Raw genomic sequence first — 17,120 nt, 5'->3', positions numbered from 1 at the left:
GGTGAGCCATCGCTTTCCATTCTTAAGAGTATATCCCAGGAAGATTACTTCCCTTTTACAGATTTGGGCCTTTTTGGCTGAGGCTCGATACCCTAGTGCGGCTAGCTCACTTAACAGTTTTCGGGTTCCATACTCACAGTCCTCCTTGGGGTCTGCTGCCAACAGTAAGTCGTCCACATATTGTAGCAAGGTGACTCTGGGATGCTGAATTCTGAAGGAGCTTAAGTCTTTATGAAGAGCTTCGTCAAAAATGGTGGGGGAGTTTTTGAACCCCTGGGGCAAGCGTGTCCAAGTCAGTTGGTTCGAGGATCCCGTCTCAGGATCGACCCACTCGAAAGCAAACAAGGGTTGACTGTCCTTATGCAAGGGCAGGCAGAAGAAAGCATCTTTTAGATCAAGCACAGTATACCAAGTCTTTTCAGGATGGAGAGTGCTGAGCAGGTTATAGGGATTTGGCACCGCAGAATGTATATCCTGCACTCTGCTATTTACTTCCCGTAAGTCTTGCACCGGTCTACAGTCTCTAGTCCCTGGCTTTTTGACCGGCAATAAGGGAGTGTTCCAGGCTGATTGACAGGGCTTAAGTACTCCCAAGCCAAGGAATTTCTTTATATGGGGCTTGATTCCTTCCCAGGCTTCCTTGCTTAAGTAGTATTGTTTTACCCGAATTGGAGAGGCGGTGGGCTTTAGGGTCACCACTACTGGGGGCTGATTGACTGCCAACCCTAACCCAGCAACTTCTGCCCAGGAATTAGGGAATTCTTCAAGCCAGGCCTGAGGAATAGAACTGTGGAGCTGTTCTGATTTTACATACAGCTGATATTCTTCTTCGACTGGCAAGGTGAGGGCAGTTATTACAGGTTGGCTTACTAGCGGGTTTAAAAATTCCACCTTTGGCCCCTTAGGATTGAAGGTGATTCTCGCCCTTAGTTTAGTTAACAAATCTCTTCCCATAAGTGGGGCAGGGCACTCAGGAATGACTAGGAAGGAGTGTTGAACCCTCCCCTTCCCCAGGTCCATGGTTCTTTTAGTAGTCCAGGCGCGGTAGCGACTGCCATTTGCTCCCCGCACCAAGGACCTTTTTGTAGAGAGCGGGCCTATAGGTTCTTGGAGGGCCGACACTACTGCTCCTGTGTCGACTTCAAAATTAATTGGTACCCCCTCCACATTAAATTTTACCCTGAGCTCGGGGAGGGGTGCCGAGCCCTGACTCCCCTAGTCTTCACTTTCTAGAGCCAACGTGGCCGGTTGTTGCCAATTTGGGGGCCTAGTACCCCTCCGTTTTTTCGGACAGTTTTTGGCCCAGTGCCCAGTTTCTTTGCAGTAGGCGCACTGGTCTGGACTAAGAGGGGTACGATAACGCCGGCCCAAGGGATTTTCTCCAGCTCATCCTCTACCTTCAGTGTTTCTTTCAACTACTGTGGCCAGGATCTTTGTTAATTCTTTCGTTCTCCTTTTCTCTCTCACCAACTCTTTTTCCTCTCTCTCTCTCGTTCCTTTGTTCTTTTTCCTCTTCTGTTTCTCTCTTATAGAACACTTTTTCAGCTTCTTTGACTAAATCTCGCAAGGCTAGGTCCTGCAACCCCTCTAAGCGCTGCAGCTTGCATCTCATATCTGGAGCTGATTGGCCGATAAAGGCCATGGCCACTGAGGCTCTTTGATCCTCCGATTGAGGGTCAAAGGGAGTATACCTACGGTATGCTTCCATTAGTTTTCCTAAAAAGACTGAGGGCGATTCGTCCGCTCCCTGAATAACCTCTCTTACCTTGGCCAAATTGGTGGGCCGGCGTGCGGCTGCTCGGAGACCCGCTACTAGAGTCTGGCGATAGATGGACAGATGCTCCCTACCTTCAGAGGTGTTTGGGTCCCAATTAGGGCGGCGCAGCGGGAACCGATCATCGATGATATGCTGGAGTTGGGTGGGTCTCCCGTCTTGTCCAGGAACTTGCTTCCTGGCTTCCAGTAGGATCCGATCTCGCTCCTCCGTGGTGAAGAGAGTCCCCAGGAGTTGTTGACAATCATCCCAAGTGGGCTGGTGAGAGAACATAAGGGACTCCACCAATCCAGTCAGCCTAGTGGGAGCCTCGGAAAAAGAAGGGTTATTATTTTTCCAGTTATATAAGTCAGAGGAGGAAAAGGGCCAGTATTGTAGAGCGGGCATTTCTCCCCCGTGTCCATCATCCACTGGAGGCCCGTACGGTCTGAGGGGGAGAGTGACCGCTACATCAGATGGGCTTAGTGCTCGTCTGCTTCGTGTACTATGTGCTGGTCCTGGTTCATCTGGGATCGTCTGTTGGTGAACCTGCGGAGAGGGAATGGAAGAGGGCGGAGAGAGGGAACTAGAGGAGGGAGAAGGTGAGCTAAGAGAAGGGGGGTCCTGTACCGGAGCTGAAGGGTAGGGAGGAGGGGAAGAAGGACCTGCGTCGAAGAGGAGTAGATCCGATTGGGATTCCGGTAGGACTGCAGGAGGTAAGGAAGGATAGAGTTTCGGAGCTTGAGAAGGACCTGGCACCTTGATTAGAAGTACAGAGGGAGAGTCATGTTGACCAAGAGGAGTGAGAAACGGCTTTACCCATGGAGGTGGGTTTTCACACAGGTCCTGCCAAACCGTGATGTAGGGCTGCTGGTCCGGGTGGCCATACGGGTCAGGGCGGAAGATGACTGACTTGACGGCCCGAATCAAGGGTAGATGAAAAGCTCCTTCCCGAGGCCATTCCACGTTAAAAGAGGGTCACTTGGCCAAGCAGAAGGTCTGCCATTTGCCTTTCTTTACAATAAAAGATAGATTCTGACCTCTTTCCCTGACCTCAGACCAGTGTCTTAAGGTCAGAGAAAGTGGAGTCGACACTCCCTGACCCATCTTTGTTAAAACAAAAACAATTCCCAACACACAAATACAGACAGACACACACAGAGCCGGCACACCACGTTTACACGGTTTCAGAGACACAGCTCAGACTGGCCTGATGACTGTGATCGAGTTTCCCCCGTCAGAAGGGAAACAGAATCAGAGTCGGCCCTGTAGGAAGCCTCCAGGCGTCCCTGGAGGTCCCCCAATCCCGAAGCGTCCCTCAGGAGAGTGACCTGCAACCCCTGGACACGTCTGCCGGTTGCAGTCGGGGAGTGCTCAAGCGACTCCCCGACAGTCACTGCCAGTCTGACAGACTAAGCGATCACACCTCAGACAAAAAGGCCTCACTTACCCCGAGAGAGAAGGCTGTTGGAGCCTCCCCTACGAAGAACCGATCTCGGTGAAACCTCCAAATGTAAGAATTTGAGAATTTTGCCACGCAAAGGAGGACTCCAAGAGACGTTCTCTCATGCAACATGCAAGGGGTTTATTTTCCACACATGCGTGGGGCTCGCTGAACACGCAGGAACAGAGAGCCCCCCGCCTGAGCTTGTAAAAGTTTTTTAAAAGGGGTAAGATGAGGGGGGGGGTGGGGGTCGAGCATGGGTCACAGGTGCTGTTTTGCAAAAAGCAGATAAGAGCAGTTTTACAACAAGCACTTTTAACAGTTTCACAGCGAGCATTTCTTGAGCATGAGTCATGGGAGTGGCTATTGCAGATAGCCGCAGTTTTACAACAAGTGATTCAGGCGCAAGGAGTCATGGGGGGGAAGGGCGAGAAACAGATAACCGCCCTAGGAAAGGCTCGGATTGTTTATTTTCAACCTGATGGGGCCCATAATTCTTTTCTTTATAATTCTTAACTCACACCAAATGCATAGCCATGAATATAAAATGACACAAATGCTTTTGCTGGATATTTCAGAAGCTAAAATATATGTAAATAGCGAATTAAGCAGGAAAAATTAGCTACTGTTAAGCTTTATAAAATCCCTTTTTACAAATCCATTCATTTCAGAAACATTCAGAAACATGGCATCGCCTCCATGCTAGGCACAAGAACAGAGTGTTACCAATACAATGATGGAAACACAGGTCCCCTGTCCTCAAGAATTCCATGCTACGGCATATCCATTTGTGCTTTTTGGTTTATCTGCTGATTTCACTCCTCAAAAACACCAGTTAGGCACAATTACATCACTGGTAAACTGTTTTGTTTTTCTCCCAAAAAGGACATTATTTCTGTTTTTGGGGTTAGATTTTAGCAGACTACCTACCCCGTGGGAGGATGAGACTTACATGGTCTCCAGTCTTTCTAGCACCATGCTGCCCAGTTCAGAACCAGCCCCATGTGGCTACTGAGGTCTAAACTACCTTAAATCCTGACTCCTACCGAATATAAATATCATTTAATTATAATCTAAAGTCAAAATAATCAGAATTAATCCTTCCCATCATTTGTTCATAGAAGAATATATAACTGGAAATACATAATGAAAATACCTAAATAATAGCAACAATGTAATAAGTAATCAGTTCAACATGGGAAACGTTCTTCAGGAAACTTACCCTCCTTCACTTTCAGCTTCTTCTGAACTGTAACTTGTGGCTGAACTTCGCACTGCAGCGAGCCGTTTTTTTCTAGCTCTGTGCTGAGGACTCCTCTTATGAACAGTTATCTTCCCTCCAAGTTCATCTTGCACACATTCCTCCAGCTCCGCGACGGTTTCTTTTAGAAATCTGATTTCCTCTCGGAGTTCTTCCACGTTGGTTAGTAATTCGTTCAACTTCTCCAGGATCTGAAGTTGCCTCCCTTGGATGACTGTTACGGTTCCATGGTCCTCAGGCATGTCGTCTCGCAAAGGCAATGGATGAAACGTGTCACCCAGAGAAAAAAATTTAGGAAATATCAATTCTCTCCTGGGTTTCCGGACCTTGTGGTACCACAAAAGCAAGCTGATTCCAGCAGTTCCCACCATGATACCAAGCAGCAGTTCTCTGTTTGTGGAATGGGGCATGTCTTGGCTTTTGTTTCTAAAAATTAAAAGTGCAAATACAAATGAATGTCCTTTCCATCTGTGTCCACCATGAAAGTATGAGTGCTTTTTCAAACAACAAAGCCAGGTCTATATCTGCGTTATCAAAAAAAAAACAAAAAACACTTGATAAATCATAAACAGAGATTGTGAGTAACTACCTCTATAATGCATGTGAACCAATGGAAATATTTACCTTAAGGACATCACTGAAGCCTAAGATAAAGTAATATTTACTATAATCCAGAATTTGTATTCCAAATGCTGATCTGGAATATACCCTTTACTGAATATTTAAGAGGATTTGGTAAATAGTGCTAAACGCGGAAGTATAAATTTCTGAGAAAACTACTTACGAATTCAAATTTTCTTAGTGGTGTCTAAACCTTTTATTTGTATAAAATTACTTACTGTGTCAAATTTTGGATCTTAGCTACTCTTTAAAGCAGGCCAAGAAGCTCTTTTTTAGCACAATTTCCCATTAGCACTTATATGCAGAGCAATGAAACAAATTTTTTTAAAACCAAGGCTTTGGAATATAAAATATACTGGACAGGAAGTCTGTCACCCACCCCACGGCATAGAAGTTTGAAAAATACTAACATATATGCAGTATCATCCCTTTTCCTCTTCCTCTCTTTCTTCAGTTTATATATGAGGTCTCAATGTTTTTGGTCTTTTGGTTTCCTTCAAACTTTCACTTTTTAAAAAAAAAATAATAAAAAGTCATTTCTTTGACTCCTATCTCTTTCTGACCAATCAATCACCTTTTCACATTCAAGGCCCAAGGTCTGGCCGCCTCATTCCACAGAAACTGAGCTACTTTGACTAAATGCTTCCAGAATCTTCCTAGAGCAATTCCCACCTTCACTACTTTCATCGCCTGTTTCTGTTCTTAAAGACAGAAGACCATACAGGAAAACACCAACACAGAGGCCCCTTTCCTTCTGAGATTTTAAAATGGCAAAAAGTATATTAGTACTAGGATAATTCCTGAACTGGAGTAAGACACAGTGAGACATGTTCACAGACTTTGAAGTGCCCTGAATTGTTTTCTCATCGATTTCCATCTTTCGTAAACAGGTATACGTAATATAGGTTTAAAAAGCCATAAACCTGTACCAAACTTTGTGTGCAACTTTGGAGAAATGTTACAAACAATGACAAATTGTCCATTACAGGAAGTTAATCTGTAAAGGTGTTTTTCTGTTTGTTTGCTGATCTCCTTCTGACCCTGACACTTTGGCAAGGACCAAATTATCATAGCACTGTGCCTCTGGATCAACTGGGGGGGGGATTAATGCAATAATTAATGATTTGACATTTTATAGGGAAGTCAATGTATAGAAGCCCATAAAACTCCACTGCTCTAAAAATAATAGTTAAGATTCTCTATCCGCTTTTACAACACTTTTCATTCATCTTTGAAGTTAATCCACAGTAAATGATTTTGAGAACCTTAAAATAATGCATACTTTGAAAATTTAGTATATTACCAAATTTCTACCATGAAGAAATTTAATGAGGAAAAAAAATTAGTTCACAAAAATCTACTAAAATATCTTTTGAGTTAACTTTCAGTTCTTAGAGTCTATTTCTTTAAGTGCCTAATTTCTTCTTGTTGTTTTTGTTTTTTACATATTTTTTACATACATTCTGCAATAGTCATACAATCCTATCTTACAATCACAGAATCACTCACTACTCAGTAAGCGAATTATTCTTCAAACAAAAACACTTACCAAACACTTGACATCTATGAAACACACACTTAAAACATTCTATCTATATAAAAGAATCATATGCCTAGTCAAAAGTCATGGAATTTAAAACTAGGAAAGCACTTAGAAATCCACAGTTTAACTTATTTATTAGATGCGTGAGGAAAAGCCCAAAGTTTTCCAGCTGCAGAGTTGGGAGTGGAAGTTCGATTTTGTTTTTTTCCCATTGTAAGTCTTGTACACATTTTACTTCAATACAGCATCTTGGGTTACATGACATTTAAAAAAAAAATTGTTTCCTTTCCTCAAAATAACATACGCAATATGTATCATTTATATAGTATTCATTCATCATTTAGTCAACAAATAGCTACATAGCAGGTATTGTATTAGCTGCTGGATATACAGTGGTTAAAAGATAAACATCAGAATGTTTTTCCATATGTAATGATATTTTTCCAGATAAAGTTTATTTTTAGTATTATTTTGTCATTCAATTTTCTAATACATATGTATTTTCTAAGAACGCATATTAGATATTTAACTTATTTTTCTTATTTAACTTTTAACTTATTCTTAATAAATGTAGAAACATTTTATACAATGAACTTTGGGTCCTTCCAAGAAAAGAAATTGCCTCCAACTGCTATGTTTTTGTTTGCTTTTAAATCCTAGTTAGTTTTTTTTCTCCTTCAATGATAAACTTTTACTCTTTTGGTTTGGGCTATAATTCTGCCTGCTTCTAGTAATTCTTTTCTTAAGTCATTATCCAGTTCCTATCAGGGTACTGTGAGCTATGAAGTCAGATAGACAGACAGGTTTGTTAAGAAACATATTTAAAATAACAGAGTGTTGGTGGGTCTGAAACTCTCCCCAAGTAGAATGCATGAGCTCTACAGCATGACTTATACCAAAACCACGGCGGATGCTAACTGGCTTTCTTGCCTTCTTTAAGTTTAACGGAAAAACAGCTTTAACAAGACTGACAAAGAGAACCTTGGAAGGTGAAAGGAAACTTTCAGCACAGCGTAGGGTCAACGCAGGGTCTGTGTTAGAGCACCTGCCTTCCATTTCTTTGCTGTGTGACCTTGGACTTGTTTCACATTTCTCAACTGTGAAATGGGGATAATGACAGTCCTGCCATGACAGGGCTACCATGAGGCGTAAATGAGCTCATCCTCATGAAGAAATTAGCAGTACGTGGCACATAACAAAGGCTTAAATGTTATGCTGCTGCTGCTGCTGATTTCCTGCACTCTAACTTTATGCCCGTGTCCAGCAAAGTCCTCTACATAGACGTACAAGCCGTAAGAGCTGTGATTTTACCGCCCACTTGCTCACCATGGTGTGCCCAGCACCAGGCACAGTGGCCAGGGCAATAATCGTAACACACAGCACTTAGTTAAGAACGTAAACAGTTTTTATAAAGTTGTCAGAAAAAAATGTGAGGCAGGAAGCATGAGTGTGAACTATTATAATGCATGGCATATTTGGGGGGATGTTCCTAGGAATTCAAAATACGTAAACTTAATTTTGAGATGGCAATGCTTTTTCTTGGGTTCTATGAAATTTTCAGTATGCTAATGATCAATTTTAAGTGAAGCTGCTAAGTTTTGACTGCATTTCTAGAGGCACAATAAAGATAACCAAAGAAAAAGAAAAGGGGGGTGGGTAAAAAAAAATCATTAGAGGAATAAATCCATTCTAAGAACCTGAATTTGACTAGGGACCTTGAAATCTGAGGCAAACATAAAATATGTCCCCAGAGCCATGATTCTAAGGCTCTTTCTTACTTCTAGTCTTCATAGTAAAGAGTATCCTGGATTCTTTTCAAAGTAATTCTTAACAACAATAAAGAAAATTCTTACTTCCTACTTACAGCATTAAGGTTTGAGCACTGTGTAAAGGGCTTTATATGTGCTAACTAATCACATCACTGCACATAATAAGCACTCAATAAATATTAGCTATTATCATCATGGTATTATAAAAAATTCAGAGAACAAATATTCTAGAAATACCAATGACATAAATCGAGTGGTTATTAAAGTATGTATTTCACCAAAAATTCTCTAACAGTTTATTTTATTATAGAGAATCAAATGTATTTTTACAGTACTTAAAGTACTTAAAGCCTTCTGCTGCAGGCCACTAGAGAGTAACAAGGTTTGGACTCAGCTTTCCACCGTAAACAACTACAAAACTGTACAAAATACATGAAACAAGTGTTTACAGAAACTGGAAACCAATGGCACAGGATCGTGATTCTGGGTGAAAGGAAATAAATGAGGTAAGTCCTATGATCTCCCTGTTTTCCCAGTGGAGGCAATCTTTGGACTATGGCAATGGAAAGGGAAAACCAGAGATTTAAGTCTCAGTGAGTGGAAGAGACAGAGATCAGACTACAGCATCTAGAATTTGTGTAGCAAAATGCTGAAGATGAGGAAGCTATGCAGAGAAAGAGCTCTGGAAATCTGCACAGGGGTCTCCTCGAATCTTCTGCACACGCATAAGTATCTTGATGAGTAGCTCATCAGGCCAGGTAAGAACAACTTCCAGGGAAAGAAAGCAAGGTGAACAATTATTGAGCTGATAGAGAATCAAGAAGTTTTCGATTTCCCACCAGGAAGAACGGAGAGAGTTCAGGGAATGCTTGAGACTTTCAGTAGAGACCCTTAAAGGATAATGCCTCAGTGGGGCCAAAGTAGCCCTAGAGTTAAGGCTATTCTAGGTTTGCCCTAATACAGATGAAAAACAAGCCTCCCAAGGATCAAACCAAAGTACAAGTAATTTAACTGCCTTCTTAAAGTCCAACACTTTATAAAGGAATAGAATATCCAGAACTCATCAACACAAAATATGCAATGTCCAGCATACAATAAAAAATTTCTAAAGAAGCAGGCCTTTCACTGAACAAAAAAATCAGTCAATAGAAACAGAACCCAAAATGACAGAGATGATGTAATTATCAGACAAATATATTCAAGGATTTAAATGAAAATAAAAACATTAGAAGAAAAAATAAAAGGTATTAAGAACGAAATGGAAATTCTAGAGGTGAAAATAAAATAGGTAAAAAAAAAGTTTACTGGGTGGGCCGCGGTGGCTCAGCGGGCAAAGTGCTTGCCTGCCATGCCGGAGGACCTCGGTTCGATTCCCGGCCCCAGCCCATGTAAAAAACAAACAAACAAACAAAATACAATAAAACAAGAAAATGTTTAAAGATGTTTCCCTTTCTTCCTCCCTTCCTTCCTTCCATCCTTCCTTCCTTCTCTCTGTCTTTCCTTCCTTTCCTCCCTCAAAAAAAAAAAAAAAAAAAAAAAAGTTTACTGGATGGGATTAAAAGCTTGAAAAACACCACGGAACAAAAAATCAGTGGGCCTGAAAAGACAGCAATAAAAACCATCCAAAATGGAACACAAAGAGAAAGAAGAGGCTGGGGGTGGGTGGGAGACAAGCAATGGCTAAGCTCATTAACCTATGGGGCAATGTCAAACAGTCTAAAACACACGTGGTTAAAGTTCCAGGGGAAAAAGGGAGGGTAGAGGGAAAATATTTGAAGGAAAATGACCAAAACAATTTCCCAATTTGGCAAAACCTATGAACCCCAGATCAAGGTCAATATAATCCAAGCAAAATAAGTAAAGGGAACCAAACCAATGATTTGGCCTCTTTAGAAGCCAATGATGTCTCTTTAGAAACTATGCAAGCAAGAAAACAATGAAGTGGCATCTTTAACGTGCTGAAAGGAACCATCAAGTTAAATTCTATACTCAGAAGATCTTTCAAAAGTGAAGGTGAAATAAAAACATTTTTCACACTTAGAAAAATGTGTGTTGAAACATCCCTGACCGAAGGATAGAATCTCCCTGTTATTTGTTTATTAAATGAAAAAAAAAAAATTCAAACTAGGCCATGTTTCTTAATAAAGTTCAAACAAGGCCCAGCAGGTCTCCGCAAAAAATAAAAAAAGCAATCAGAATATTAAGATTCCTTTGAATAGACTTCTATGAAAAGCCTTAATGAACCGCCTCCATTAATCTTTTTACTGACACAAAAAGCCACGATCGAGCTTTTCACACATTTTTCTCTTAGAAAAGCTAAGAGAATTCATTGGCAGTAGGCATGTACTTCAAAAGATGCTAAAGGAAGTTCTCAAGGCAGAAAAAATAACAGAAGATAAAAACATGGATCTACACAATGGAATGACGAGCACCAGTAAATATGCGGGTAAATATAAAAATACTTTTTTCTCATTTTAAAATTTCTTTAAAAAATATTGGCTTATTAATGCAAAATGGTAATAATGTATCGTGGGGTTTATAATGTATGAAAAGTAAGACGACAAAAGCACAAAAGATGGGACAGGACAAATGGAAATATAATGTCATAAAGTTCTAAGGTTAAAATGAAACGTTATAATATAAAGTTAAAGATGCATACTGTAAACCCTACCAGTAGTGGGTTGACCTTCGATGGGGACAAACACGCATCATTAGAAATGGAAGAAATGGCAGCTTTGTGAGCAGAGATTTCTAAGTGGGTAGAGAAGAAAGTTCTCTTTAATTATCTCATTGTTCTAAGTGAACCAGGAAGGAAAACAAACAGCTGAGTGTGAGAATGTGGTCCTCATCCGGAAAGAGGCAAATTCTAAGGACTGTACATCTGATATTTGGCTTCCTATGGATTATATCCTATGATTGCATAATCTAGCAACACTAGACATGACATTTTAAATGATGCCCTATGGAAGAAGGACCGAAGGAACAAGGAGCAAGAGTCTATTTCCAAGAACTCTGCCTAAAAGAAAAATATCTCCCTTTAAATTCCCTTCACGCTCTCCCGGCCTACCTATGCTGAGTTCAGGGAATGACCTATGTGGACACCCTGCTACGTTATAACGTGAAGGATACTGCAATAATAAATTGTGGAGAAATTACCTCAGCTGTTGTCATATAATATCCAGTTAAGAACCTCTTCCCCTAGGGTGGGCCATGGTGGCTCAGCAGGTAAGAATGCTTGCCTGCCATTCCTGAGGACTCAGGTTCAATTCCTGGTTCCTGCCCATGTTTAAAAAAAAAAAAAAAAACCTCTTCCCCTAAATCCAAGGGCTCCAGTAGGAGACCTGGGCACTTAACTGGCCTGCCTGACCTCAGGGTACTATTTGTCCAGGTTTTTTTTTTTTTTAAGCAAAAATTATTTTTTACCTAATTGGTGTAATTGGGAAATCTAACCATCTGCCCACTTCCATTCCAACCAAGAGACATGACAGCAAATTTGGATCACTTTGTAACTTCAGCAGATGCTGCAGGTAATTAACAACTGTTCAATTTTATGTCCACAAGAAAATAATATCACAAGGTAAATTATCGTGAAAGATGAGTGAAAAAGGACAATAGCTGTTAAGAAAAGTCACTATATGCTTATGACTTACCTATGCATCACACCTAATAATCACACATCAAGCTCGATCGTGGCTTTTTGTGTCAGTAAAAAGATTAATGGAGGCGGTTCATTAAGGCTTTTCATAGAAGTCTATTCAAAGGAATCTTAATATTCTGATTGCTTTTTTTATTTTTTGCGGAGACCTGCTGGGCCTTGTTTGAACTTTATTAAGAAACATGGCCTAGTTTGAATTTTTTTTTTTTCATTTAATAAACAAATAACAGGGAGATTCTATCCTTCGGTCAGGGATGTTTCAACAGGTGGGAAAGAGTATCTTCTGTTTGACCTTCCTTGAGGAACTACCGCAATTCTAAATTATCTCTTTGCAGCAAGTCTTATTATTAACTGTATTTTGCGGTAAGGAAACTGAGGCATAGAACTGTCAAGTCATTTGCCCAGGGGTCACCCACCCAGGAAGTGAGAGCTGTCACCCTCGACAGCCTTTGTTCCTAATTCCCAGATTCACGGCCACGTGGTGACAATTCAGGAGGAGAGAAGGCGGAGGCTGACTGGGCTGAGCTGATGGGAGCTGAGACATGACTTCAGAACTATAAAAATTAATTGGGGAAAAAACTAGACTCAATGGAATAGGTCCTTGTTTTAAATAACCACAATTAGAGGTGTCACAGGTTGTATTATGTCACTTTATACCTACTAGACTTTCAATCATCAAATTAGTAGCTTATAGTGGACTTTAGTATCCAATACAGTAATTAAAAATATTGACTAGGTGTTAGAACTCTAATAATTTAATTTAATAATCAGATGCTAAGTATTATTCCTGTTACAAGTCTCAATTGGTAAGGTGCTAGTAAAAACAATGGAAGCAGATATTATTTCTAGACAAATCACTGGCATCTAAAATTAATGTAATATGTAATTAAAGAGCAGAGAAGAGAACCAAGAATTCTACTGAAACAGTAAATGATCAAAATATTTAAGATTTTAAAAATACTTCTACCTTAAAATTCCTCTATAGAAATTCTCAAGAAAAGTTAACTTCAAAAGCATTTTTATTTCATGTACTGGCTTTAATTTTTAGATATGGAAATTATGCTTTAGAAAAGTAATTATGATAATGATTTTAGCATATATTTAATGAAATCCATCCGCACTCTTAGGGGGAAAAATATAAACTACACTCTGATAAACTCAAGAGTGTGTATGAAAACTTCTGCAAGATAAAGCAGCATAACGGGTTCACAGACTAGTTTAAGGTTTAAGCTTCCAAAGAGAATCCTCCAGACCCTGAGTAAGTGATCAGATTCCCCACAGTGGCCTGCTTAACCTGAGCCTCCGGGAGTAAATGCGAATGCTCATATTGCATCAGGTTTTCATTATCTTGGTTCACAATTTCAATTCAGGGCTCCCTGACGTTTGGCTTATTTGTAAACAGCGGTCGCGCCGGAAATCTGGCTTTCGTTTTGGTGCAAAACACGGAGAGACTCCGAGTGTGAGCACAAGCCAAGCCGAGCGGTGGCCCGGAGCCGCGGCGGAAAAGCAGGGCAGGGAGGGCCCGCGCGCGGGGCAGGCGGGCGGCCCCGCAGGGCCCCGGGGGCTGGGGCCGCGCCGGGGAGGGAGCCCCGGGCCCCGCGGGGACCGGCCCGCGCGCCCCGGGAGTCGCCGCCGCCGCCGCCGCCGAGGCCCTCACACCGCGGAGCCACCCCCGCCCCGCGCCGCACGCACCTGAGCCCGCCGCCCGGGCCTCTCTGCCGTCGGGGCCCGGGGACCCGCCGTCCGCGCTGGGCTGCGGTAGCGGGTGGGGTGCGGGGTGGACAGCGCCCCGCGCGCGGCCGCCGCGGCCTGACCCGGATGGGGAGGCGCGGGGGAGGAGCCGCGGCCCCGGCGCCCGCCGCTCCCGCCTCTATCCGCCAGGGGCCCGGCCCACGCGGGGCGAGCGGCCCCCGCTTCCCTAGAGGACACCCGCGCCGCCCTGGGCGCCCTGGCCCGCGCGGGGCCTGCTCCTCCCGGCCCCCCCGCCGCCCCGCCCCGCCCCGGGCCCCGCCCCCTCCCGGGCCCCGCCCCCCGGGCCCCGCCCCTCCCGGGCCCCGCCCCCTCCCGGGCCCCGCCCGCTTCGCACCTCCCCGCGCCGCCCGCGTCCCGGGCCGTCCTGCTCTCCAGTCCCGCCCCCCGCCCCCCGCCTCCCGCCTGACCTCCCCCCCCATAAGCCTTGTTTTGCACCCCCTTTTAAATATAACTTCGAACGCCGACGTCTGGCGTCACCTAGTCCCCTCTACTTTGACGGCCGCGTTTTCTAGCCTCGCTGCCGTTCACGTTCCTTTTTAAGGAGCAGAACACTCAAACCCCTCCGTCCGCTCCGCAGCGCCGAGTCGCTCGGGCTCAAGTCACTGCCCTGGGCCCGCGCCAGCACTCCGCGCCGTAGCCAGCCGCACTTTCTGAGACTTGAATTAATGGAAATAAAATGAAGTTCTCCAAAGTAGATTCTTACAACACACCCCTTCCTGTGTCGCCCTCACCTTGGCCAATATTGCTAAGACTAGCGTAGAATTTAATTACTAAATTCCCCACCAATGTAGGGGGCAGAATGAAAAACGGGTACGCTCCTGTTAATCAAAAAAAAAAAATCTACTTTTAAAAAAAAATGAAGCTAACTTTACAATCCATGCAACATTATTTACCGACGGGCGTTCAGACTCTATAGAATCTAAGAATATAAGCCGTGTGTGTGTGTGCGCGCTTTAAGTAAACTGCATTCAAGATTACGTAAATCTAAAGATCATTTTATTAATGAAAAGGTATACTGTATCCAGATAAATCTTGGGAAAGTGCTGACTAATAACCTCTTAGTTCCCACAGATCTGAGACTAGTAAAGCATTCCTTTCTTCACCAACACTTCCATTTCCATTTAATCATGGTTTGCAAAGATTACAGTATAACGTCAATATTTGCTTTATTTAACTATAATCTAATATGTAAACCTGTCATACAGGGTGATAGCAGGTTACTCTCTCAACAAGATTTGGATACAAAAGGAACTTTGTCTCTGCAATAATATTTGAAGGAAGCCTAGAGCACCTTGTGGTTAGAGCTTCAGGGTTTATCAACGGAGCTCACTTCTGCATTCCCAGCACACAACACACACGGCCTTCAATAAAAATGAGGAGTATGGGCCGAGGACAAGACCTTACCAACTCTCAGCTCCGCAGAGAACCGACAGCTGGTAGTGATTAATTCTTTGAGGTCAGGAGGTAGGATAAAGTAGCTGGCCTCTTTCTATAGTCCAGTGGAATATGCTCCTCTCCCGCCCCTCCAGGACCTTTCGTTTTGTTCCTTCATCAATAAAAGCTGAGGGCTAGAAACTCAGAGACACGGGAGCCATTGACCTTTGGTAAAGCTAAAACTAAAGAGGTGTTCTGTCTTTGCCATTCACTGTTACAGGGATGACATGGAAAAGAAATGATTCTGCCTCCTCTCCATTCCCTTCCCCTCCAACTCGAGGTCTACCATCTAAAAGAAAATTCTGGAAAGAGGAAACCCTACACATCTTAAAGTTGCTGTTATTCATCATAACTAGCACAGCGTTACAATCAAGCAGGAACACAGGTTCTTTGCAATTGTCTCCACCTCCTTTTCCAGCTTTTCCCATCCCTTCCACCAGCGTCATGCTATTCTTTAACTATAGCCAAACTGTCGGGTAAGTCTTCCCACCAGCCACGCATTTGCCAGGCTCTCTGTCCTTTCCATGCTGTCCATGTCTGGAATGCCCTGCCCTTTGCCACCTGTCAACACCAGCTCGTCTAGTTTAATCTACTTCCTTTTAGAAGTTATTCTGCAGTGCTCGTTTTCTGTATTAAGTAAATATTTGCAAGACTTTCTTGGAAAGGAATATTATGCTCACGGGAAAGCAGGAAATTTGTAGTCCCTCATAGAGTAACTGTGTGAGAAGTGTGTCAAGATATTTTGTTTTAGTTTGTTAGATTGTTGGTTTTTCCCTTAGGATTTATCTAAGTGGTTTTATTTCCAGAAAGCAACTGAATGGCAGTTAGTTTTAACCCTTTAACAGTTCCAATACACTATATATCTGTCCCCATCTCTTTGAAAAGGTATACTCTTCTTTTTATTAGAAATTTGATCTGGATTTACTTTAAAGCTTAGGTAGTGATCCTGGTTAGATGTTACATTCCAAGGATGCTTTATTTTTGCCCTTCAAATGTTCTTATTAGCAATCTCTATTTCTTCATTTATAAAATGAGGATTGGGCCCTAAATATAATTAGTGCCACCTTGTAATTCTCAGCTCCCATCTCAAAACAGCAAAATTGACTTTTCAGGCTGTGGTTAAGAAAATATTCTATACTTAAACAGCTGGAGAATTTTTTTTTTTAATTAAGAGCAAAGGAAAGAGAGAGAGAGAGCGAGATAAAAAGAGAGAGTTGAACTCCGCAGCCTGGCTGTACAGGCAGGGCAGTCATGGAGCCGTGGGGAGCTGCTGTTAGCCAGTCAGGTATTGTTCTTTGCATGAATTATCTTAGCCTATCTTCCTAAGGTTGTGAGGTCTGATGGTTTGGAGGTTTTAAGGACCCTAAAGCTAAGAACGTGGGTGTAGATCTGTTGTGGGTGGGACCTTTGGATTAGTTGCTTGCAGCTGACTCCTGCCCCATGTGGGTCCGAATCCTCTTACTGGAGTCCTTTATAAGAGGATGAAATTCAGAGAAAGAAACAGAGAGAAGCACACAGAAGATGAGAAAGAGAGAAATTACATACGTTTATACATGTCTCCGCACACACATATATATATACTACAGCCATCCTCCCTCTCCAAGACAGCACTTTTACATGGGGAATGGAATGAATTCCCATCTGTGCCTCGACCACCAAAGCCTGGGCTCCGGGCAGGGGGAGGTGGCCTGTGCCCTGCCCACCGCAGGGACTGGGCTTTTCCAGGGAAAGGCTTGGAGCAATTGGCCAAAAAAATTGGGTTTTTTCTTTTCTTTTTTGTCACATACCTCCCCCACCCCCATATCTCTGCACCAAAGCTCATTGCAGGCCATGTTGGAAAAGAATTGCATTTGAAAGGAAAAAAATAAAATGAAAGCTCAAGGCAAAA

General features: G+C 42.8%; 1 protein-coding gene across 3 annotated transcripts in view; it reads right to left on the bottom strand.

Moving 5' to 3' along the window:
- The window catches only part of RMDN2 (regulator of microtubule dynamics 2), a 118,232-nt gene that overhangs the window by 81,485 nt on the left and 19,627 nt on the right, over positions 1–17,120 (bottom strand). Inside the window, exons 1-2 of one of the 3 annotated variants that reach the window (XM_077134016.1) lie at positions 13,739–13,867; positions 4,420–4,884 (exon numbers count right to left, since the gene is read on the bottom strand). In XM_077134016.1, coding sequence (XP_076990131.1) covers positions 4,420–4,868 — 449 coding nt within the window. In that variant the 5' untranslated portion in view covers positions 4,869–4,884; positions 13,739–13,867. Of the gene's footprint in view, positions 1–4,419; positions 4,983–13,738; positions 13,868–17,120 lie in introns of those variants that run through there. The other 2 variants (XM_077134017.1, XM_077134018.1) reach the window with 2 other exon arrangements.

This window comes from Tamandua tetradactyla, chromosome 17, assembly GCF_023851605.1.
Source record: "Tamandua tetradactyla isolate mTamTet1 chromosome 17, mTamTet1.pri, whole genome shotgun sequence".
Classification (NCBI taxonomy): Eukaryota; Metazoa; Chordata; class Mammalia; order Pilosa; family Myrmecophagidae; genus Tamandua; species Tamandua tetradactyla.
This window is presented reverse-complemented; position numbering and strand designations above follow the sequence as displayed.